General features: G+C 38.5%; 1 protein-coding gene across 2 annotated transcripts in view; it reads left to right on the forward strand.

Moving 5' to 3' along the window:
* The window catches only part of UVRAG (UV radiation resistance associated), a 292,819-nt gene that overhangs the window by 157,925 nt on the left and 108,996 nt on the right, over positions 1-25,898 (forward strand). For both annotated transcript variants that reach the window (XM_040963924.1, XM_040963925.1), the window contains exons 9-12: positions 6,899-6,983; positions 10,290-10,377; positions 11,864-11,924; positions 19,632-19,797. In XM_040963924.1, the coding sequence (XP_040819858.1) occupies positions 6,899-6,983; positions 10,290-10,377; positions 11,864-11,924; positions 19,632-19,797 (400 nt within the window). The remainder of the gene's footprint in view (positions 1-6,898; positions 6,984-10,289; positions 10,378-11,863; positions 11,925-19,631; positions 19,798-25,898) is intronic.

Raw genomic sequence — 25,898 nt, forward strand, 5'->3', positions numbered from 1 at the left:
GGGGAATGTATGGAACAGTCATGTTTGGGAGTGGGAAGAACAAACTATAAACCTGCAGTGGGGTTGTTCAACAGTGTGCTTATTTGTGTTTTGTGGTTATTACGTTAAAGTAAAGTCAGACAGATAATTTCTGTAATTTTTTACTACCTTGCTAGAGCTTCGTGAGGATAGAGTACAAATATTGAGGGAAAACATAAAATTATTTCCATTGTACAAATGAGGCAAATGAAGTTGAGGGAAATTAAAACTTGTTTGAGTATTGAAGAAGCATAGATGAAATTCCAATCCTGATCTTTCTGTTTCCTGAGTTCATGAGCTTTCCAAATACAGTATACTGTCTCCCATAGGATATACTTGTTGGTAAGTACTAAAATTAGCTTTGATTTCAGGGGTCAAGCAGTTTTGTAGGGGTATGAAAATTTTTCCATTTTGTCTTTCACAAAGAAGCCTATCAGTTATACAAGGGAAGAAAAAAAAACCCACTCATCTCTTGATATTAAATTCTGGGAGGAATTTAGCATGCAGTTTCTTATGTGAACGATGTTAATATCAGTTTTACAAAAGTTAGAGCAAGAGCTATCTGCTAACCCTTGAGAAGGGCAGTATCATAAATTAGAGTTCAGAAAAGGCATTTCTGCAGGGAGTGAAGGAAGCTGAATTAGTCCATGTATGGTGCTTTTTGATCTGACTTAATATTTAAAAAAATAACCTAGAAGAATGAATGACGTTTTATTCGTTTGAACTGTAACATTGACAATGTCTGATCCAAAACCAAATTGTCTGGTGAGAAACTGCCCAAAGAATCTAATTTGTTTTTTGTTCTGTTTTGTGTTTGATAGAAGTAAGATTAGTTTTATTTTCTCCTTTTAAAGATTATTTATTTGAAATGAGAAATTACATTAGGAAGAGAGAGAGACTCACATCTGCTTGCTTGCTACCCATGTTGCAACAGTGGCCAGATGGGAGCAAGCCAAAACCAGAAGTCTGAAATGCCATCTGGGCCTCCAGTGTGGGTGGCAGGGGCCCAAATACTTTGGCCATCCTCTGCCGCTTTCCCAGGTGCATTAGCAGGGAACTGGATCAGAAATGGACTGGCTTTAATATGGGTTACCGGCAATGCAGGTGGCTGCTTAATTTGCTGCACCACAGTGCCAGCCTGAGACTTTTATGCCTAAACCACTGAGTTTATAGGAGCCAATACTGACATTTGATTCTTAGAGTTATGCTGCTGGACTTGCGTTCTTGCTGAACCTAGGAAATGCTATTACTCAAGAAAGTGGACAGAGCCAAATATTTCAGAAAGTGATTTTGGGAAGATGATAAGCCAAGAAATATATTTTTCCCCACCCACCCTCCTTTTGCTAGATACCATTGACATGAGAGTTAAATAAATAAATAAATAAATAAATAAATGTTTTTTAGAAAAAGAAATCCGTAGTGATGTTGAAAACAGTGGGTGCCACCAGAATCATCAAGATTTTTATACAGTTCTCAAAGACATAAAGTGGACAAGATTATTTTATTGAGTAAACTGGGATAGAAAAACACTCCACAATACCCGTGAAAAACTGTCGTGGGAGTTTGTGGCAGAGAATGCCCTCAGGAACTCCAAGCTTGGGCTTCACAAGTATAAAGATTAGGAACTAACCAGAGAACTAATCAGGGTCAATGGACCTACTTGCCTATTCCCTTTATTCTGTATGTCTGGAATAGCTCCCTGTAATATTTCCTCTAGCTGCTTTCTAAACTTAATGGATTTTTGACCTCGTCAGGTCCCATGGTGGAAATATTTGGTATGGTCAAAAAATGGAACAGAGGCTAAACTGACTGTGGACTTCTATAGTCAACCCAGTGGGAAACATGAAAGGCAGCTCTAACTTAGGAGTGAGATGCCCTAAAGTTAACAAAATTCTAAAGTGAGGTTCTTCTTTATTTGATAGTTGCAGTAGTTGAAACTACAGGGACCTCTTTTCCACCATTTGTATTCCCTGAAGGAACACTTAATTATTGACCCAATTTGCTTGATTGTACTGAGCTCGTCCTGAGGTATGAGGACCCTTATGTCAATGGCTCATTACAGCTTAAAAGGAAACCTACACCAGTGTTTCTGCTGATATTCTTGTTACATATTTGTGTATTTGAAGGGAGATCTGAAGGTCACCAGATAACTGAGGAAAACATCATGAATGGGATGAAGTTGAATGGGATAGCTAACACAGGAGAAGCAAAACACAAAGAAAATTAAGGTACTCTCCTTAGATTTGACTTCCAGCCTCTGCCTGGCATGGAGAGATCTGGAAGCCATTTGTCTACCTTCACAACCAAAAATTGGATAGTGTACAAAGTCATTAATGTTCTAGACTCCCTTGGGGAACTTAGATCTCACAGCACCCCAAAAAAGACAAGGTAGTACTTTCCGGGGCAAACAGGATGTAAGGTGCTGATTACCAGTGACTGAGCATTGGAGGAAGTTGAGGGCATTGAATAAAAAGGCAAAGTAATATAGCTGAAGATTCTTAACAAATTGTTAATAGCCAAGTGTGGACTGCTATCTGGAGTAAAGCAGATCTAAAGCAGTTCCCACTTGCTTGTGGTTCCTTTGGTATGGATTTTGTTGGATGTTTACAGGAACGATTGAGGCAGGGCAGGAAATCAGAATTGTAGTTCTGGAGGAAGAGAAGTGACAGCTCTGGAAGAAAAGCACACTCCAGGCCCGGCGCGGTGGCACAGTGGTTAAGGTCCTCACCTTGCACACCCGGGATCCCATATGGGCGCCGGTTCTATCCTGGCAGCCCCGCTTCCCTTCCAGCTCCCTGCCTGTGGCCCGGGAAAGCAGTCAAGGATGGCCCAGAGCTTTGGGACCCTGCACCCGAGTGGGAGACCCGGAGGAGGCTCCTGGCTTCAGATCGGCATAGTATCTGCTGTTGCGGTCTCTTGGGGAGTGAATCATCGGACGGAAGATCTTCCTCTCTGTCTCTCCTCTCTGTATATCCGCCTTTCCAATGGAAAAAAATAATAAAAATAAATCTTTAAAAAAAAAAGAAAAGCACACTCCTTCTTAAGAACAATAACACTAAGCCTTTAAGGCAAGAGCTGCAACTGCAGGTTGACACAGGTCAAACCTGTTGTGTCTAGAAGATGAAGAGCTAAATGAATAAACATAGTCAGGAACCATAGCACTCAACTCTCTGTACTTAATAGAATAAATAGAAAATCAGTTTGAATAAAAAGACCTTAACAGCATTACCAAATTACTTGATACTATAGCAGCACACTGAATATTAGCGGAATATGCTTTCAGACAGATCATATTCGATATCATAAGATAAACATACAAAATAATTAAAAGTCATACAGAGTGCTTTCTTTCACTGAAACAGATAATCAGCAAATCACTAAAAGATACCCAGATATTTCCACATATTTGTAAACAATAGAACAAATTATAAACTATGAATCAAAGATGAAATAAGGCAATTTTAAAAATAATTTGAACTGTGCTCACTTTAGCAGCACATATGCTAAAATTGGAAAGAAAAATGATTTGAACTAATAAAGCAGTAGCATGAACATTAAAAGGAGGTACAAAATGAGAGGAAAGTTGTAGCATTTGATGCTTACATTACAAATGAAGAAAAATGTCCGATCAGTATTCTATGCTTGTATCTCAAAAAACTTGGCAAAAAGAACAAATTAAACTCAAATCAAGAATAAGAAAGCAAATTATAAAGGCAGAAATAATGTCTTGAAGCTATAAAATGAGTACAGAATATCAGTGAAACCAAGATCACTAAAATTGATAAGCCTGTAGGCTGACTGATCAAATAACAAGAAAAAATACCAATTACCAGTGTCTGGAATGAAAGGGGAGGGGCATCATTACAGATCCTATAGAACTTAAAATAATATGACTATTTCTTTTTACATGATGTGATGGCAGCATGTTGTAAGGACAGGTAGGCAAGTTGAAGAAAGTCTCATTGACTGAATCTGGAACCACTTGAACACTAAAATGTTATGTGTAGTAGCAAAGTAGAGTCATTGAAAAAAGAAATGCATGACTCCACACTAGTAATAGACAGTTAATAGTGAAAGAAAGGCTCTGTTTTAGAGAAGAATGTTGAATATTAATATATAAATATGGAGGCAGTACTGGAGTTGAAATATTTTATAACCCTCACAGTAAAGATTAATTCAAATGAAAGTCATCAACCAATGCTAAATCTAGAGAGAAATCTGTGAGAAACATCATCTTAAAAATGAAATCATTTCTTCCAAATGTGATAGCTATCATATGGTATTTAGGCTGTGCCATTAAACCTGAACAACCTCTGTAGAGATTGAATACACCATTTGCTCAGTAATATTGCTCCTTGTGAAGTGACCTTCAGAATTTGAGTTTCCTGAGGTGTCTTCAAATACTTAGTTCTTTGAGCCAAAACTCACTCAGTATTATTCCAGAGCTCACTCCTGTGTTAAACAAGCAATATTACTTACCTTAGATAGAAAAATGAGCCTGGTTACAAAAGAAAGAAAGAAAAAGGAAACTGAACCTGTTATGTTTTGGAGATATGGTGCCAGTATAATTTCTAAGGCTTGGGTTTTTATAAAGCTCATGGGAAACCATAACCTCTTAGGTGACCCCTTCCTGGATTTGTACATACTCTTACTTTTCACCTGGAAATCATTTGAGACTTACAAAAAAGTTGTAAGAATAAGAAGAGTGCAATGAACATATACACCATCCAGAGTTACCTAATTGTTAACATTTCACCTATTTCATGGCTGGTTATTTTTAAAATTTAATTTTCCTCTTATGACTTTGCAAAGATGTTTTTTCTTTCTATCATGTAATAACGTGGGATAAAGGGCTTCTAAAACTGATGATGAGTGCCAGCGAACGGATACCCTGGCAGTGACCAGAGTTCCACCAGCGATCAGGTGGAAAGGCATCACGGGACACTCAGGAGGTGAATCCTGCCACAGAGTTGCAGGCTCTGCTGATTTTTTTTAAGAACTTGATCATGAGCAGAAACAGTTGCAAAGCCCTAGTGGGGGACAGTTGTGGGAACAGGGTGGATTTCATGACCCAGACCATCATCAGTGCTATATCAGCCATCATTTTGAGTTTTGCAGCAAATGTTCTGGGGTGGGGGAAGGTAGACAACAGTGAGCTACAACACATCAACAAATTGAAATAGTGAAAACCATATGATCATCTCAATACATCTCAATGCATTTGATAAAATCTACACCTGTTCATTATTTAAAAAAAAAACAACTAAGCATTATAGGCATAGAAGGACCCAAAGGATAGATATCATATGAATTATGCATCTCTGCTCCCAAATACAATGAAGACTTCCAATGAAGCCATTAAACATACCTTGAAAGTAGGATACTTCTACTGTTGTCTGTACTAATACTGCTTGATATACTTAAATAGTAGAATGTTGGAGTTATGACTGTTGCTGAAGAACTATACTATTGTAATAATATTGGGGGAAAACAGTGGGGTGGGAGGTATGGAAGAGGGGAATCTCTGTGTTTATGGAGCTACATCATGGAAAATAATAATTTAAAAAGGAAACAAAACAACCTGAAGGTGAGTACATGTATTTGTCCAGATCTGTCTTGGCTCTGTAGTTGTGGTTTTGCTAGCACTAAAAGAGTTCAGACAGCCTAATATCTCTGAAATAAGGAATAGTTTTGCAAATTTCTATAGTGATGGAAGAATTCATATACTTTTCTTTTAAAACTATGTGGGCTGGGTGGTATTAACCAAAATGTCATAAAATTGTTAAGGTGAGGATGAGGGAGGAGTTATTGAGGTGCTATATACTTTAGTACTTTTAAGAGATAATTGGAAGAGAAGAAAAGAGTGCTTAGAAATATGAATGTTTTGATAAATTATTTAGATTGGTGGATTTTGTGCTAAGGTCCAAAATGTGTGTTTTAACCTGTTAACTGCTGTTCTATTCCTCCCTATAGGAGATTGCCAAAATGTTCAGGGCACCTTCTTTACTGCATCACAGTTTGTGAAGCAAAGTATCTGAAATTTAGTGCATCAGAATCTAAGACTGTTTATTAGAGCTTAAAGATTTTGGAGTTATAATCAGTCCTAGATTGTAAAACATGAAATAAGTTCTCATGAAAGGAATTTGTGATCACAGAAATGGAGGTTCTGAAGTTGATATAAACAACAGGCATATAAACACATTAAGTATTGGAAAGTTGTAGTAAACACTTAAAGAAAATTATGTGTCCTATGATGGGATTGTGGTATGAAGGTATCAAAATGTGGACTATCTCTGTAAGTCACGTCTGTAAAGTTAAATTTATATAGTCATAACGTCATAGTACCTGTCAACATGTAAAAACACTTATGTCATAATTTGGAAAAATCAAAATACGCATTTCCTGTACTCTATGATTTTCACTAAAAGTACTTATATTTTTAGTAAGATGAAAGTTTATAAAAACTACTGAAATTTATAAACTATATTATGGTAGTCAAAATATAGGTAATTTTTGCTGCTCTACTTTTTATGCTTTCTGTAATACTGTATTTTTGGTTGAAACAAAGTTAATCTTTCTTTTTAAAGTGACCTATGAATTATAAAATTACATCAAAGTTCTGAGTCCGCAATCCAGAAATCAATAAGCTGGCTCTATTAAAACCTTACCACTGTGCCCCCACTAGATGCTGGACTTGTATGGGCTAATAGGGAAGTTTAATTAATTGATTCTCTGCAAGACCTCCGCACTCAGCCCACTTTACCTTCTAACCCTTTTTGCTTCCCTCTCAAGGTCAGGGGCCTGGGCTCTGTGGTTGTGACTGAGCAGTCCTTTCTGTCATGTCACATCTGGAATTCTCCTTCCATCTTTCTACCTCCAGGAAGTGCATTTTCAACGGAGCACCTCAAGCTTCAGCTCCAGAAAGAATCCCTGAGTGAGCTGACGAAGGAGTGTACTGCAAAAAGGTAAATGCAGCACTGAGAGTGTTGAATTTAACCGTGGGAACAGATTTGGAAAAGTAATGTTTCTATTGAAAAGAAAACTGCCAATCGTAATTTATGTTTCACATACCTCAGTGCCACATTCATGTATTCAACAGACAGATATTTTGCTAAGCACTTACTGTGTGTTGTTCTTTGTGCTAGGACCAGTTATAAGAGCACTAGAGGGTAATCACAATCAGAAACATAAACCGTTCCTTATTTTGCAGCCCCGAGCACCCTGACTTCAAGTTTGAATCTTCTCCTGTCTTCTGCATCCAGTTTAGTTTTGTCTTCTTCAGGCTTCAGCCTTCTGCTTCTTGTTAGCTAATTGGGATCACCTCAACAGCCTCCCTATAAGTGCAACACCATCTCTCCATCATTCCAGTTCTTCCTTCATTTTCCTATCAGACTTCTATTGAAATATCATTTTTGCCATATTTTTTTCTCCTGAGATAATTAATTTGCTAAATCATCACCTTCATATAATCTTTGACAAATTGGCTCCATAGTGGCGAGCATTTAGCCTAGTACCTCAGGCACTGGTTCAAATGCCCACGTCTTGCATTCTGGTACCTGGGTTCAATTCCCAGCTCTGGCTTCTGACTACAGCTTTTTGATAGCTCACACTCTTCTTCTTTTTTTTTTTTTTTTAAGGTTTATTTATTTTTTATTATTGCAAAGTCAGATATACAGAGAGGAGGAGAGACAGAGAGGAAGATCTTCCATCCGATGATTCACTCCCCAAGAGACCACAACGGCCGGTGCTGCGCCAATCCAGTGCCAGGAACAGGAACCTCCTCCAGGTCTCCCACACTAGTGCAAGGTCCCAAGGCTTTGGGCCGTCCTCGACTGCTTTCCCAGGTCGCAAGTCGGGAGCTGGATGGGAGGAGGAGCTGCCGGGATTAGAACCGGCACCCACATGGGATCCTGGCATGTTCAGGGCAAGGACTTTAGCCACTAGGCCATGCTGCCGAGCCCATAAGCATTGTTTTTAAGTTTGGCATTATACAACCATAGTTAAGTCACTCCACAGTGTTCATTTGTGTAAATAGTTTCCCTGTTTTATCTAATATTTGCTTAATCCATTGTGATGTTTAATTGTTCATCTTCACTCACTTTACTGGAAAGTCTTCCCATGTGGCCTGTGTCTTCCAGAAACCTTCACAACTGAGGACTCAAAAATGTTAGACCTAGAAAAAATCCTGGAGGTCATCTATTCTAATTGTCACAATTTGCGGATTAGGAAAGCAAGGCTCAGGGAAGGTGCTTTTTTCCAGCTCGCTAGCAAATCAAGACTAGATCCCATTAAGTCTCTAGTGCTGTTTTAGATAAGAAATCCCAGTGTTTTCCTCCCCCCTCTCATACCATTCCACAAACACAGCAAAACACCAGATTTTCTTTTATTTGTAACACTGTCTACCTCAGGAATTGTCACTCCCAAAGCACTACATCTTCCATTAGATGCTAATTGTAGGTCCTAGGTTGCTATGCTTCTGACAGACCTGTAAATTGTAGTTCCCACAACTACCTACTCAGGTTGATTTAATTTACTAAAACTGTTCACAGAATGCAAGGAAATGTGCATTTACTGACTTGTTAATAAAGGATGCTCAAAGGATATAAATGATCAGCCAGATGGGAGAAATGCATAAGGGAAAGCTATGAGGGAGGGGCCATGGAGCGTCTTCATTCTCTCCAGGCATGCCCCCTTCTAGGAACCTAGACAAATCTGAAAGCCCATCAGATGGCACTTCATTTTTTACCCTCTACTCTGTCGTCCCTTCCCATGTTTGGGTAGGTAGGACTGAAAATTCCAAACTTCTGATCTCTAGGTCTGTGTAGTGAGCAGCTCCATCCTTGGGGTTGTCTAGGAGTGCCAACTCTGAATCCTCTCAGTAACATCAATTCTGATATGATCAAAGGGGCTGACTAGGAATAACTTATTCTATAACTCCTCTATACTTTGACCTAAAGTCTCTCCTTAGTTTGTTAACACAGTTGAGCAGGCAATTTATTCTGAGGGCATTTTATATGTTGGCTGAATTTCTTTTTTAAAGACTTATTTTTATTGGAAAGGCAGATTCACAGGTAGAGATAAAGAAAAAGATCTTCCATCTGCTGGTTCACTCCCAAAGTGGCTGCAACGGCTAGAGCTGAGCTGATTTACAAGCCAGGATCTTCTTACGAGTCTGCCACACAAGTACAGAATACCAAGGCTTTGGGCCATCCTCTGCTGCTTTCCCAGGCCACAAATAGGATGATGGATGGGAAGTGGAACAGCCAGGACATGAACTGGTGTCCATATGGGATCCCGGCACTTGGAGAAGGAGAATTAGCCTTCAATAGAGTCATCTCACTGGGCCCGCTTGTATTCTTTTTTTTCCTAAGATTTATTTATTTTTATTGGAAAGGCAGATATACATAGAGCAGGAGAGACAGAGAGGAAGATCTTCCATCCGATGATTTGCTCCCCAAGTGAGCGCAACAGCCGGTGCTATGCCGATCCAAAGCCAGAAGCCAATCCAATGCCAGGAGCCAGGAACCTCTTCCAGGTCTCCCACAGGGGTGCAGGGTTCCAAGCCTTTGGGCCATCCTTGACTGCTTTCCCAGGTCCCAAGCAGGGAGGTGGATGGGAAGCAGAGCTGCTGGGATTAGAACCGGTGCCCATATGGGATCCTGGTGCATTCAGGGCGAGGACTTTAGCCACTAGGCCACGCCGCCGGGCCTGGCTTGTATTCTTAAGTAAGAATAGCTGGATCTTCTCAGGCTATGGCTTTGTGCTTGTTTGTTCTTTCTACTTTATTATTTATCTAATATTGTACTAGATTACTTTTGAGATACAGTTGTGAGTGAAAAAGTGAATACTTTTTTGGGGGAAGAATACATCCTCTTTAAATATTGAGACCTTTGCCAGTTTACTCTTCTTTAAATCTTGTTTCCTTATTTATAAAGAGTTATGATGCCATTCTGCTATTGTCACTGTAATAATTAAATAAAGCCTTTTGCAATACTCTTGTCATACAGAAGTAGATACCCAGTGATGATTATTTGTGCCATTTACGTCTCTCAACATGTTCTAGCCTCATGCAAAAGTCTCAGGGCTCGATCATATTTGGAGATTACTCAGGAGTCATGGTAGCTAGTATCATTTTTCCCCTAATTTTGGGTTTCTGGGCCTACTGTTTGTTGACTGTTTACTCTTCTGTGTTAGTGATGTGGATGTAAATATTAGAAAGCATACAAAATTATTGTTTCTAACAGATGTCCTTTTTTTCTTTTCTTCATTAGAGAACTCTTTCTGAAGACAAATGCTCAGTTGACAATTCGTTGTAGACAACTGCTCTCTGAGCTTTCCTATATTTACCCTATAGATTTGGTAAGTTCAGCTTTTGAATTTTTTTCTATGGAAATATTTTGGCAACGAATTTCCTCTTATAGCTCTAGTCTTAATTGTAAGCTGTGTCGTAATTCAGTCAGAAACCAGTACGTGTTTGGAAAGTAAATTACAGCTTAGTTGGTCTTAGGTTCCACAATTTGTGTTTTTTCCTGTCAATTGGTGGTGCCAATTTATTTTGGTTTGTTTATGTTTTTACTTAACTGAATCATCCACTATGACCAATTCTGACATGTATGCATAGATATATGTATACTGGTTTAAAAACTATAATTGCTAATTAACTTACCTTTCTAGGATTGTTTAAGATATTCCCCAAGTAATTGTCAGCAAGCTATTTTTTTAACCTGGTATTTTAGAATAAGTACAGAAAATATGTTTCCAACAAAACTAATTAGAATTCTTTAGATAACTAATCAGCTAAGTTTAATGATTTTCTTTTCAGATAAAGGAGTAAGTAATATTTGCTTTTCTCATAGAATCTTCTTAAGTCATTTATGGATATTAATTCACCAGGATTTTTAAAAATATGTACTTCTGTTAAAGGTAGGGCAACATAACTTGAGAGAGAGTGAGAGCAGGAGTAAGGGAGAGAGAGAGAGATAGAGAGACAAGGGCCTGGTGCAGTAGCCTAGCAGCTAAAGTCCTTGCCTTGCATGCTCCAGGATCATATATGGGTGCTAGTTCGTGTCCTGGCAGCCCTGCTTCCCATCCAGCTCCCTGCTTTTGGCCTGGAGGAGTGAGGAAGTCAGTTGAGGATGGCCCAGAGACTTGAGTCCATGCACCTGCGTGGGAGACCCAGAGGAAGCTACTGATTGCTGGCTTCATATCGGACCAGCTCCAGCTGTTGCAGCCACTTGGGGAGTCAATCAGCTGATGGAGGATCTTCCTCTCTGTCTCTTCTCTCTGTATATCTAACTTTCAAATAAAAAAATAAATCTTTTTTTTTAAAAGAGAGAGAGCTAGAGAAAGTTAGAGAAAGAGAGATCTTCTATCCACTGTTTCACTGCTCTCCAAAAGGCTACAATAGTCAGGCCTGGCCATGGGAAAGACAGGAGCCAAGAATTCCCTCCTGGTCTCCCACATGGGTGGCAGGGACCTGGTAATTGGGCCATGTGCCTCTGCTTTTCCATGTACTTAAACAGGAAGCTGGATTAGAAGTAGAGAAGCCAGGATACAAACCAGTGCACTGATACAGAATGCCAGCAATTGCAAATGACATCTTTTTTATTGGAATATTATATTGCAGTTCTTTTATTATCGAAAATTTCAAGCACATGTAAACATAGGGAGAATTGTATAATGTATTTTATCTCCATTATTCAGCATCAACAGCTATGACAACATCTTAAATTTGCAGCAATATTGTTTTTGAGTTAACACTGCCTGTTGAGTCCTGTAGATTTGACTTAGAGTTTCTTTACATATAAAAATAATTAATTTCTTTTTTTGTGTGTTAAATTTACAGAATGAGCATAAGGATTATTTTGTATGTGGTGTCAAGTTGCCCAATTCCGAGGACTTCCAAGGTATTTTATTTCTAAAGATTTGACATGTGTAATGTATGAGAATAAATTTGGAAAGGTTGGGTATCTAGCATTTCGTCCAGAAAGATTTTTGCACCTTCTGTCCTTTCCCAAAGCACATTTATAGAGTCAAGGTCCTGATAGGAGCTGTAATGGAATATTTTGTTTAATCATGGGAAAATAAATGTTGACACTTATGTCTGAATTTTTTTAAAAAATTAAATGGGATTTAAGCAAAAGAAATGGCAGTGTTTTTGAGAAAACTAATAATCTCCTTATTTTTTTGATTCGATTTTCATGAAAAATAGGTATGCAGTTGTGACCCTATGTTAGTCTGTTCTGTTGTCATTTTAAAATTTATTCTCCTGCTAAACTGCAAGTATTTGAAAATTTGTCTTTTTGGCATCCCTACAACCACATGTTCAATTTGTTGTGCTATCATTTCTCTCCTCTTTTAAATTGAAAAATATCTAAAATCTAAAAATATTTAAAATATATTATAGAATTATTTTGTAGTAATTCTTCTGTTTTAAAATCTTTTTGTATCCACTGCTTTGAGCCCTTTTAAATATCTTTATATGTTATTCCCAAAACTATTAGATAATTGGGGAGAAGTTATTCAACAAGAGAGTACTAATAGTTTTAATCAGGATCATTGTCCATTTCCCTACACAGAAATTGTTATTTGTGATTCTTTACCATTTAAGACTGAATTAATCACCACCTTCAGCCCTTATAAGTTAAGTAATTAGGACATGATATACAAGGACGATAAATGAGAAGTTTGAAAAACTAAATTCAAGTCCTGGTTTCCCTTCTATAAGCCATGTGATGTAGAGTAACTCGTGTAAGCTTTGAGTTGATTTCTTAATGTATGAAATTATTAGGAACTTCTTATTTTCCACCTCTTATATGGTTGCTTTGAAAATTAGGTGAGATATTTCAGTATTTATAAATGCATAAGATTTCTTCTTATCTTAAAAAAAAAAAGATTTATGTGTTTTTATTGTAAAGGCATATTTACTAAGAGAAAAATCTTCCATCCACTGGTTCATTTCCCAGTGGCCAGAGCTGAGCTGATCCAAAGTCAGGAGCCAAGACCTTCTTCTGGGTCTTGCACACAGGTGCAGGATTCTAAGACTGTGGGCCGTCCTCGACTACCTTCCCATGGAGCTGGATGGGAAGCGGAGCTCCTGAAACATGTACTGCCTACCTGTATGGGATGCCAGTGCTTGCAAGGCGAGGGTTTAGCCACTGAGCCTTTGCGCCAGGCCCTTGCCTTACCTTTTTTATTTTAAAAAAAGATGTATTTACTTATTTGAAAGGCAGAGTCACAGAGAGGGGGAGAGATAGAGAGGTAATCCATCAGCTGGTTCACTTTCTGAATGGCTACAATGTCTGGTGTTAGGCTGATCTGAAGCTCTCCTACAAAGATACAGGAACCCAACAACTTGAGTCCTCCTCCACTGCTTTCCCATGTACGTTAGCCAAGAGCTGGATAGGAAGTGAAGCTGTGAGAACAGGAGCCCAAATGGGATGCTGGCACTGCAAACAATGGCTTAACCCCTGCACCAATGCTGGTGATTGCTTTAACCCTCACAAAAACAAAGGAAACCTATAAGGAAAGTGGATTCAGTGCCTTGCTCAAGAGAGTACAAAGCAAGATACTGATCTAGCTTGGGTTTCTGTTATGCAATACTCCCTCTGGTCTCTGTGTGACTTGCTAATTTTTAAAAACCTATTCATCTGAGAGGCGGAGAGCTCCCACTTGCCAGTTAACTCTGTATGTACCCTCAACAACCAAAGTTGTGAGCTCAGTCCAGGTCTCTGAACATGGATAGCAGAGATCCAATTACTTAAGCAATCACTGCTTCCTCCCAGATTCTGCATTAGCAGGACGCTTGAGTCAGGCTCTGGAAGCAGGTGTAAAGTCTAGGTAGTCTAATATGGATACTGACATCTTTATCAGAGTCTTAACTGCTAGACCAAATGCTTGTTCCTAGTGTTAATATTAGGCAAAGCTGTGGTGTCATGAAACCCATGATACATCAGCTTTTTAAAATTTTTCATCCATTCATTCAATAAGCAGACTTTGAACTGGGATATAGAATATTCATTCACTGAACAAATAGCAACAGCACTGAGTTTTGAGGGTTCTTTCTTTGGTCTGTATAACAGATTGAGGGCTACCGCTGATAGACACCACCAAGTGTCTAAAAGGGACTTACTTTAAAAGCACTCAGGAGAAGATCTCTTAAAGACAATCATTTACCAGAAAATTCGGAAGCTGAAAGGAGCTAGCTGTGCTACAGCTGATGGAGGAGCACTCCTGGGAGAGCACCAAGTACAAGGGTTGTGATGGAGGAAGATGGCCTTGGCATGTCTGATGAAACTCCGGGTAGCGGTATGGGAGAAAAGCCATGTGTTTTAAGGCAATTATGTCAGCTCACAGCTTAAATTCTTTACCTGTAAAATGAGAATTAGATCTCTAATTCACTGTGTTGGGTAAATGAAATAGCATTTGAAAGAGCTTTTCATGTAGGCAGACTCAGTAAATACAAATGGAATTATTTGCAAAGCAGAGAAGGCAGGGGATGCAGGACGGAAGCAAGGAGGGTCAGAAAAGACCAGCGGATCTTGGTAATTGGCACACAATGAGCAAGGGGAAGAGTCAAGTTAGTGGAGATAACAGAGGTCAACCAGGATGAGGAGGCCACTGTAGGCAGTTTCTGTTTTATCCTCAGTGAAGTGGGAAACTCCTGAAGGAATTCAAATGGGGAGACAGCATGAGCTGAGTTACACTTTTAAAGTTACTGTGGTTGCTAAATACAGCGGGTAGTGAGAGAAGCAGAAATATTCCTATCAGTGGAGTGGTCTGTTTTTTAATCCTCTCTGAGAAGTTTCTAGATTCTATTTTTGTTTTCCTTTGAAGTGCTTTGTTTCCTGGTTTTTCATAGCTTTTATGGCTTTCTACACTTGTAGTGCCCAGCAAGCTCTAAATTCTTTCTCCCTACTATTTAGTGTGTTGCTGAAAAATGAAATGGCAGATAAAGTAAATGTGAAATTTTTCTCTAAGCTCCTGTGTATTCTCTGTTATTCTCAAGAATCAGGAATTTTAACAAGAATATATTGTATTGCACTGTAAAAGTGTTTGTTAGTATTCTGCAGGGCAGTTGCAGATCTTCTAAATGTCTCCTGTGTGCCAGGTGTGAGCATATACAGATTAAGCCACTGATCCTGGCTCCATGAGATTACAGTTCAGTTGAGGACATCAAATTTGTAAAAGCCAATTCCGATCATGATGCAGATTTCTTCCTTGCTGTAAATAATAACTTCTTCTGACTTGTTAGTAATCTGTAATAGCTGCATTCTGGGAGAGACTAGAATGGAGAAACTCCACGCCTGGTTCCTTGACACGTGGCAGATTTTGCTGGGGTAGTTATTCTGCATGGGTTGACACTGTTTGGGAAGCTGCACCATAGTGACCAATCATGTGATTTCTAGGTGGGTAAGTTACTATTATTGTGTTCCAGTGAGACCTGGACACAATGGAAGAAAACTATCCAGTGAAGGGTGTTCACCTGAGAGCCATTGACTTAGACATTTGGCTTTTTAAAAAAAAAATGTTTGTGCGTGTGCGTTTTTTAGTAATCCATAACGTGAGAGCCTTTTGTGGTAATGAGACCCAGATTTCCCTCTGTGTCTGTATTCCTTTGTGCAGGCATGATTTCTTGGAAAGGAGAGTCCATATGTCAAACAGTATCTCATTGAGAACATGGATTGATTCCATAGATGCTGTGGCACTGATTAGAGTCTTAAATATTTTGTCCTGTCTGGATCAGTGGGTGCTTGGTTCCCTAACAAATCAGCTGCCTCAGTGATTGGGAAGGCAGGATGGTAAGAGCTTTTAGATCACTTATTGTACTCGGATGCCGTTGACTATTAATAGTTTGTCCAACATATAAATCAAAGGAACTTTCAAATTAATTTGTAATGTTGTCATGGCCATTGCATGTCTGTGGAATTTATTGTCACAAAAATTACACAAAAAATTAAATTAAAAAACATTTGAAATAAAGAGTACACAAAGGCTGCAGCTTTGAGTGGCTTCCTACATTTTAAAAACAAATCAGAAATATTTATTATGAGGAAACTGCCGCTTTTGTTTTTGTCTTAAGCACCTTAAGACATTGTTTGAATTAGGATCTTTTTTCACATACCTGAATCCTACAGTTCACTGTTGTTCCTGACTGGTCCCCCCACTCTCCCTCCCTCTCTGTCTCTCCAACAAAACTATCTCTTGTGACCTTCCTAACCCACAGAGCAGCGCAAGAAACACAAGCCTCTGCTGTACATTAGGTGTTACGGACGTCACTAATGCTTACTGGAAAAGCACACCCCAGAGAGCTGTGTTTGGGCTTTGGCAGGTAAAAAGTCTTTCAGATCTTGGAATGCTGGAAACCTTAAACCTTTTGGTTTTTCAGCTAAAATGATTGGCAAGAGAATGTGACATCTGAGGTTGCACGGCCTGCAATAGCCATAATTAACCACATGAGCTCACAGTTTCCCACTGGAGGTTCAGTGGTCTTGGGGTGATGAAAGTGACTTCCCTACCAGGAGGTGGTTTTCCTTTTGAGGATATTGGAATGCCCTTGGGTCCTATAATGCTTCACCCGTGGTCCTTTTAAAATGCTTTTTAATATAAAGCTTCAATATTGGAAATCCAACACCACAGAGTTTAACAGTGAAGTTGTGTGGAGCGAGATGGCCTGGAATGGGAAATAAACTAGGATTTTTAATAGGTGAAATGGGGAATCTTGTGGTTGCAACAATGATAAGTGTGAATAACCTGAATCAAAGCTGCTTTTCAATTTTATTTAATTATCATCATTTGCTATTTCCCTTTGGTTTTGATTTCTGTGTGTAAGTTTCTCTTTGGGATGCCTGCTTTAAACATAGGCAAAATGATTTGTTCATTGTGAGGAGATAATGGAAAATGACAAATTTGTGTTCTTTTAACAGTGAGGTGGATTGTGTGAAAATGGACAAATATAGATGTAGATTAACATTAAAGGTTTTTCCTATAATTCATAATTTGCCTTTCACCTGTTGGATGCCTAATTAAGAAGTTTTCTACTACTTTTAGAAGTTTTCAAATCTTTTTCTAACGTGTTATATACAAAAAGTGAAACTTTGTATCACTTAAAGAAGTACATATCTAGCATAACACTGTCCTTTTAAAACAATGTTGATTTATTTAAAAGACAAAGTTAGAAGAAGACAGACAGATCTCTTATCTTCTGGTTCACTTTTTAAATGACCACAGCAACCAGGGCTGTGCCTGACTGAAGCCAGTAACCTGGAGCCTCTTCTGTGTCCCAAGGACTCAGGTGCATTAGTGGGGAGCTGGATCAGAAGTAGAGTGCCTGCGTGTCAAAGCAGCACCCCCAGGGAGTGGTGGCACGATAGGTGGTAGCCTGGCCTGCTGTAACACAGTTCCAGCCACCTGCTATCTTTCTTTGTCCTAATTCTTCTTTTTTGGCCATTCAAAAAAAATTCTTAAATATCAAGTTCTTTTACTGATAGTATTTTTAATGGGAAAGTCTTATTCTTTAATGAAAGCAGGAGGCAGGATTCAGTGACCTGTGAAGGAACTCCCAGTCTCAGCTCTGACTCCAGAAATAGATATTTTAAGTGCTGGGTCATGGACAACAGTTCTCCCATATCTCCCATTGCCCATTGATTTTTTTTTTTTAACCTCCATAGGTTTGACCAAATCATTTATAACATCTGGAGCTCATTGTTCTCATCTCCAAGTTGATAATGTCAGACTAAGGTCTCTCCTAGCTTTTAATACTGTGTGTATATGTATAATGCCAAATACTAGTGGTCCCTAAGGCAGCATAATGTACAGGTTTCTATAGCAATGGGGTGCAGAAGTGCTTCTCAAAGTACTTACGAGGAACCAGAGAATAGGACATCATCTCCAAAAATACAGGATTCTAGTAAGGGTATGATTCAGTAGTCAGATGAAATGAATGCAGTAGGCTTTTTTGTTGAGATGGAGAAAACAGTTGAGGAGCTCATTTTCTCTTAAACATTATGTAAATTGTTACATAAGACTTTTAATGCATTCTTTCACTTACTAAACAAAAGTTATAGAAACTGAGACTGTGGGCATGTGCCATGTGCTTGGAGTATTCTGAATTCCCAAGTGAGAAGATGATTAAATACTAATTTCTTAACAGTGAATTTTCAAGACAATATGGTAGAGTGGTCCCAGGTAGAGAATTCGGTGTCAATTCAACTTGTTCACTAGCTGTATTGATTTGACAGGTCATTTGATCTCTTTAAGCATTAGATTGTTCATCTGAACTTTGAATGGATTGACATAAATAAGATGACTAGTTTAGGGACTGTTAGAAGATCAAGGAGTAATATGTACAAAGAACTACAGACGATTTCATGCAAAGGAAAAATATAATAAAGTGAGCTATTTTTATAAAATAATCAAAGAGTAACCAAGAACCTGTTATGGTAGTCAAGAACAGAGAATTCGTGGGGAATGTACAGCCATAATGGCATTCCTACCATAAGGAGATAGAGCTTAGACGGTTAAAGAAAACATGAAAAAGGAGCATGAACTATAGTATTTATGATTGAGGTGGAAGGCACCCCTAGAAGTCCCAAAATAGTCCAATCATGGTGGTCTTCATCATTTCAGCCATTCCTTTCTAGTCAACTGCAGTATTCCAGATTATAAATTCAATATTTTAATATGAGTGCATGTGTACATTATAAAGTATTTTAAAGCCACTATAGACCAAGTTAAGTTTTTCCTTCCTTCTTGGGGAAGTTTAAAACTTCCTGCTGTAGTACTGTCAGTTTTAAGGACCTTAAATCATGATTTGTCACATGATACATGTTGATAGAAATCTGGATGATGAGTTTAAAAACAATTTTCTGTGCCTTTTCAAAAGCTGAATACATACGCTTGACTGCAAGACAAGTGGTTTCTGTTCCAATAGTTGCTTCTATTGGAACAAATTGCTTAAATAGAATGATGTGTGAATAGTGTGGTTTTGACATATTTTTGACTGTTTTTGTTTTAAAGCATTTTTCCCCTTTTCCCATGTAAAAAAAAATCACAAGCTTATGTGTGCAGCACTGTTTTTATCAATATCAAATACATACCTTCAAAAAGTATATTAGTCTATTTCACTTCATTTTGGAATTAATATTATGCAGTAATACAGTATTACAACTATATTACCTAAGGAGTTGTTCATGAATAAAATGTATAGTGATTATGTACCATGTTATATTAAAGCCTCTGAAACTAGTTTTTATATCATGTTACAGACTCAAGTATTTCCCCTTTAAATATGCTGAAAACAAAGTAATAGATATTTCGGTACACTAGGAACTCTTGCTTAAAAAAAAAAATATATATATATATATATATATATAAAATGCTGCTCTTGTCACATGAATTACTAGGAAATAATTTTAAATATGGTTAGTAGATAAAGTTTCAAGGTTTGTTAATGTGTTGAAATTGGGCAAATTATGTGATTCAGATAAATGTTTAATATTTTATTTACTGTTTACTTTTATAAGATCTTCTTTGGAATGGTTTTATTATTATCTCAACATTTTATTTGTATGATACCTAGTTGTTTTTCTTTTCCTCTGCTTTTGAATTTACAGCAAAAGATGATGGAAGCATTGCTGTTGCCCTTGGTTACACTGCACATTTGGTCTCCATGATTTCATTTTTCCTACAAGTGCCCCTCAGATATCCTATAATTCATAAGGGATCTAGATCAACAATCAAAGATAATATCAATGACAAGCTGACTGAAAAAGAAAGAGAGTAAGTGTCTTTTTATTTTTATGCTTTCAATATCAAGTCAATGTGAGCCATGCAGTATTCTAAAAATACTAAGCATGACATAAGTGGTGGTAACTTATATAGGACCTTTATAAAGTATTCTGTTTCTTTTAAGTATACTTATTTATTTAGACTTTAATGCTTTAAATCTTGCACTTCTCAGAATGGCTAACATTGCACAGTTAACTAATTTAGTTTGTTTTCCTTATACTTTTGTGAGGACAAATATCACATGTTCATACAGTACCTATTGCCTGCCTCTCAGCACATGACGTCAATGGTAAATGATTTATCAGAGAGAGAACCAGAAAAAGAATGTAAGATTGAGCAGCATATTGAACTTAGTAGTTAAGTATTCTGGTAAACTGAAAGATAGGTTGATGGAATTTACAGACAATACCCAACCTAGCATGAGTGATCTAAAGTTTTTCAACTTCATGATATGAAAGAAATATACATTCCATAGAAGCCATATTTTGAATTTTGAATTTGGATGGTCTTTTTCTGTGCCAGTGATAAGCAGTATGATACAATCTCATGATGGGGACAGCAGCAATGCAGCACACCTGTGAGTAAGCCAGGAGGGTCAGCAACAGATTCTCTGAGGTGTGTTGTGTCACTAAGCTTTGATGTCCAGCAGGTGAAGTGTATTAAATGTGGTTTTGACTTTATAGTATTTTCCACATATGATGGATATAATTCTGTGGTAAATCTGTTTCCTGGCATGATTCCAAAGAACAAAAGAGGTGGAATGTAGAGAAAAATATAGACTTGTCAGAATAAGACACATGATGAATGCACATGTAATTGCAGACACAAAGAAGATCAAGAGACCATGGGGTAAACTCATTATCAACACATAATGATTAGAACCCTCTGAGCTTGTGTGGCCTCTTGTTTGTGGTGCTGGCATCCCATATCAGAGCACTGGCTTGAGTTCTAGTTGCTCTGCTTGCAATCTAGCACCCTACTAATATGCCAGGTAAAACAGGAAGATCGCCCAACCATGACAACCCTTGAGCCCTTGACAACCATGTGGAGAACCCAGATGGAGTTCCAGGCTTCTGCTTTGCCAGATCTGGTAATTGTGGCCATTTGGAGAATGAACCTCTGTATAGAATATCTCTTCTTTCTCTCTTGGTCTCTCCCTGCCTCTGTCACTCTATCTTTCAAATAGATAAATAGATAAATGTCTTCTTTTTTTTTCCTAAACAGAGAAAAATAGTGACTGAGAACTTTTTTTAAGTAGAGTAAATACAAAGAAAACAATTCTCGGGAAACTTATAGAGCTAAAAAATCAAAGACAGAGGATGATATTAAAAGTATCAAGGGACAAATGGCGTTTTAGTATCAAAAGGCTTATGATAACATTGAAAGCTGATTTCTGTAAAATAATAAATCTAGAAAAGGTGATGCAATGAATTTTTTTCAAGCAGCGGGGGTGGGGAGGTGGTGGAAATTATTCCCAGCAGACCTACACTGAAAAAAACACTAAAGGCAGAATAAAAATAATCTTACACAGAAAAATGGAAATATAGGAATGGAGCCAGCATGGGTGGTATGGTGATTTACACCACCTCTTGGGAAACCCGCATCCTTTATCAGAGTGCCAATTTGAGTCCCAAACACTCTGCTTCCAATTCAGATTCCTTGTAATGCATCCAGGGAAAAGACAGATGATGGCTCAAGTGCTTGCACCCGTGCTGCCCATAAGTCTCATATGGGAGACAGAGAGACTGATTGAATCCAGACTCCTGACTTTGGCCTGGCCCAGCCCTCTCTGTCACTGGCGTTTGAAGAATGAACCAGCATTTGGAAAACTTTTTGTTTCTGTCTCTTATTGCTTTTCAAATAAAACAAAATAAACATCTTTTGAAAAGAAGAAAATGCAGAAAGAGAAAAAAGAGCAAAAGTGCAAAAGTATGAGTGTTCTCAAAATCAATTTTGAATGTGAATTGGGTAGTTAGTCTTACCAAATAAATGGTACTTGTATGAAATATGTAAGATTATCATACATGATTCCCATACAGATGTTGAGAAGGGGCAAAGGAAGTGAATATACTTTTAAGAGCCTATTGCCTGAAAGTTGTAAAATTACCAACTTTTGTTAGATCCTAATAAATCCAATATCTATTAAACCTGCTCATAACCACTACAAGAGCTGTATTGTATGAGTGAAAACTTAATACAGGAGATAAATGGAAAATATATAAAATAACTGATCAATCCAAAATAGGATTTTAAAAGAAGAAAATAATGCTTATTGTTATGAAGTGGAACAAACAGAAATCAGATAGCAAATTAATAGATGCAAGCCCTGACTTATCCTATAATTACATTAAATATAAATAGTAGAGCCTGGTGTTGGGCACTTTCTACAGTGTTGCCACTTTCTACAATGCTGGCATCCCACCTTGAAGTGTGGCTCTAGCTCTGGCTGCTCCAGTTCTCGCCCAATTCCATGTTAATATGCCTGGGAAAACAGGAAGATGGCCCAGGTGCTTGGCTCCTCCTACCCACTTGGGAAATCCAGATGGGGTTTTGGACTGCTGGCTCTGGCCTGGCCATCGTGCAGTCCACTCATAGCTGCTGCAGCCATTTGAAAAGGAAACTCAGGGAGAGAAGATCCCTTTCTCTCCCAGACTCTCAATCTGTTCCTTTCCCTCTCTTTCCCATCCCTCTCTCCCTCTGTAATTCAAATAGAAAATCTCTCTTTTAAAAAAGTGTAAATAAGTATTAACATTCTTAAAGATTAGATAGAAAATACTAAACTCATCCTGCTTTCAAAACATACCTGCAGTGTAAGGACATGGAAATACTAAAAGAATGTTGAGTATAAGTGTATTACATAAATATTCTCTACATGAGAATTAATGTAACTATAATGTCAAAGTGAAATTTAAAACAGTTTCAGTGAAGTAGAGTATTTTTATGATGGTACAGCCACTTCCAAATTTCTATCTAGGTATTTCAAATGTAGAGAAAAAGTTTTGCAGAACCACAAGGAAATCTAATAATAGAGGGTTCTTATTTGACTGTTAGAGCAAATAGACCAAAGAGTCTATATCTAAAGGACCTGAAGAACACAACTAATACAATAGACATAAATATGTGAAGAGAACATTGCACCAAGCAGTTGCGGGACACAGTTTGTTTTTCCCTCTATAGCATGTGGAATATTTACCGAATTAGTCATGCTACATGAGATATTAATACATTCAATTGAGCCAGCACTTAGCATAGTAGGAAAAGCCTCCACCTGTGGCACTGGCCTCCTATTCAGGCACTGGTTTGAGTCTTTCACTGTTTACTTTTGACCCAGCACCCTGCTTATGGACTGGGAAAGCAGAGAATGACCTGTGTCCTTGGCTGCTGGTTTTGAATCAGCCTAGATCCAGCTGTTATAGCATTTGGAAAGTGAAACAGCAGATCGAAGGTTTCTCTCTTTCTCTCTTCTCTTACTGTGTAAATTTGCCTTTCAAATATAAATAAAACAGATCTTTAAAAAGAAATACATTCAGTGACCATTTTCAATGAATTTACTGAAAATTGATGGTAAAACTCAAATGTGTGGCAGTTAAGGAATGTGCTTCAGTCTAACTTACAGATCAATAAAAAAAACTGCACAGTCTGAAATTATTTTGAAATGAAGAATAATGAAAATGTAGTGTATCCAAGTTCTTAAAGTATAAGCAAATCTATACACATTGTAAGTTTATCCCACAAATACCTGTGTGAGAAAAAAAGAAAAATTAAAGGGGCTGGCAAAATGGCCATACACTTATCCTCCACCTGTAAGTGCCAGCATTTCATACGGGTGCTGTGATGAAATGCTGCACACTGGCTGCTCCACTTCCAAACCAGTAGATGGAAAATCTTTTTTCTGTCTCCCTTTCTCTCTGTAAATCTGCCTTTTCAATTAAAATAAGTAAATATATTTTTTAAAAGATTTATTTGTTTTTATTACAAAGTGAGATATACAGAGAGGAGGAGAGAGAGAGAGGAGGATCTTCCGCCCGATGATTTGCTCTCCATGTGATTGCAATGGCCAGTGCTGCACCAATTCGAAGCCAGGAACTTCTTCCAGGTCTCCCACATGGGTGCAGGATCCCAAGGCTTTGGGCTATCCTCGACTGCTTTCCCAGGCCACAAGCAGGGAACTGGATGAGAAGTGGTGCTGCCGGGATTAGAACTGGTGCCCATATGGGATCCTGGTGGATGCAAGGCGAGAACTTTAGCCACTATGCCACACTGCCAGGCCCAAGTAAATATTATTTTTTAAAAAAAGATTTAATTCGGGCCCGGCGCCGTGGCACAGTGGCTAAGGTCCTCACATTGCACGCCCGGGATCCCATATGGGCGCCAGTTCTATCCCGGCAGCCCCGCTTCCCTTCCAGCTCCCTGCCTGTGGCCCGGGAAGGCAGTCGAGGACGGCCCAAAGCTTTGGGACCCTGCACGTGTGTGGGATACCCGGAAGAGGCTCCTGGCTTCAGATCAGCATAGTATCGGCCATTGCGCTTGCTTGGGGAGTGAATCATCGGACGGAAGATCTTCCTCTCTGTCTCTCCTCTCTGTATATCTGCCTTTCCAATAAAAAATAATAAAAATAAATCTTTTTTAAAAAAAAAGATTTAATTCTACATCTTTCTTTCATCCACTGGTTTACTCTCCAAGTGGCCACCATGGCCAGGGCTGAATTGATCTAAAGCTAGGAGCCAGGAGTCTCTTTTGGGTCTCCCATGCAGGTGCAGGGTCCCAAAGCCTTGGGCTATCTTCTACTGCTTTCCCAGGACACAAGAAAGGAGTTATAAGGGAAGTGGAGCGGTCAGGGCATGAACCAGTGCCCGTGTGGGATCCTGGCACATGTAAGGTGAGGATTTAGCCACTGAGCCATTATGCCAGGTCCAGAATTAAATCGTCTTAAATCTCCAGCTGAAGCCACTAAAAGGCAACTTGTGTAGCCCTTGGAAAGTAAAATGAAGGTAATACTAAAGATAATGGTAAAAATCAAATGGACAACTATGCAGTAGAAAAATAATAAAGGAAAGAGTTATAATCCATGAAATAACCAGAATATTGGTAATCCCTAGGTGAATTAACTAAGAAATCAAAAAGACAGACTAAAACAGCCAGTATAAGGAACAAAAGAAGTTGATACTGCAAAAATAAAGACAGTTAAGGATGAGAAGATCCAGTGAACAACTTAGTGCCAGTTATTTTGAATTTCAAATAAAATGTCTACATCTCATACAGATCGCAACTTTTCTATTTTCTCAAACCATTCCATGCAACCTTGTTTCATCCCAACTGTGAGGTCAGTGTTACCTTTATTCTAAAGCCAGACAAGCACATGTCCAAAATAGTAAACTCTAGCCCAATATCCTTGATGAACATAATATGTCTATGCTGCTATGATAAAGTTGATAAAGGTTGGGCAATTTATAAATAACAGAAGCCTGTGTGAAAGCATTTGGAAGGCTCTGAAGTTCAAGATCAACAAGTCCTGTGTCTGTTGAGAACTGCTGTCTCTGCCTCCATAGTGTAAGGAATGGAAGGGCCATCAAAGATGCAAGTCCTCATTTTCAATTAGCATTGATGCATGCATGAGGGCAGAGCTGGTCTAACTTGCCAAGGACTGTTTTGATGTTTATAACATTGTTTATGATCCATACAGAATTATCAGCTGAAACATTTTCCTGCTGTAGATTTGCTGAACTTTGATTCCCTCCACCCCCTGCTGTTGCCTTGGCAGGACCAAACCAAATCATTTTGAGGACTAGATTCCCCACTCAGGCAGCACTTCTCCAAAGATCCCACTTCCCAACCCTGTTACATTGGGCAGAAAGTTTCCAACCCGTGAATTCTGGGGGATACCTTGAGACCGTAGCACCTTGGTAGTTTCACTCCTATCCCATTTCTGTTGCATGTTACGTGGTGTCCTCCTCTCCAAGGTTCTGAGTGCATATGACTAACAAAATGCTCTCCTCATCAGTTCAGGGTCAGGCATCCAGTGCTAGGCAGGCATCTCTCCCTCATTAACCTAATTAACAGATAATTCTGCTAAAGAAGTTTCACGTTATATA

This window comes from Ochotona curzoniae, unplaced genomic scaffold (assembly GCF_017591425.1).
Source record: "Ochotona curzoniae isolate NIBS_2020 unplaced genomic scaffold, NIBS_Ocur_1.0 scaffold_3223, whole genome shotgun sequence".
In the NCBI taxonomy this organism is placed as follows: domain Eukaryota; kingdom Metazoa; phylum Chordata; class Mammalia; order Lagomorpha; family Ochotonidae; genus Ochotona; species Ochotona curzoniae.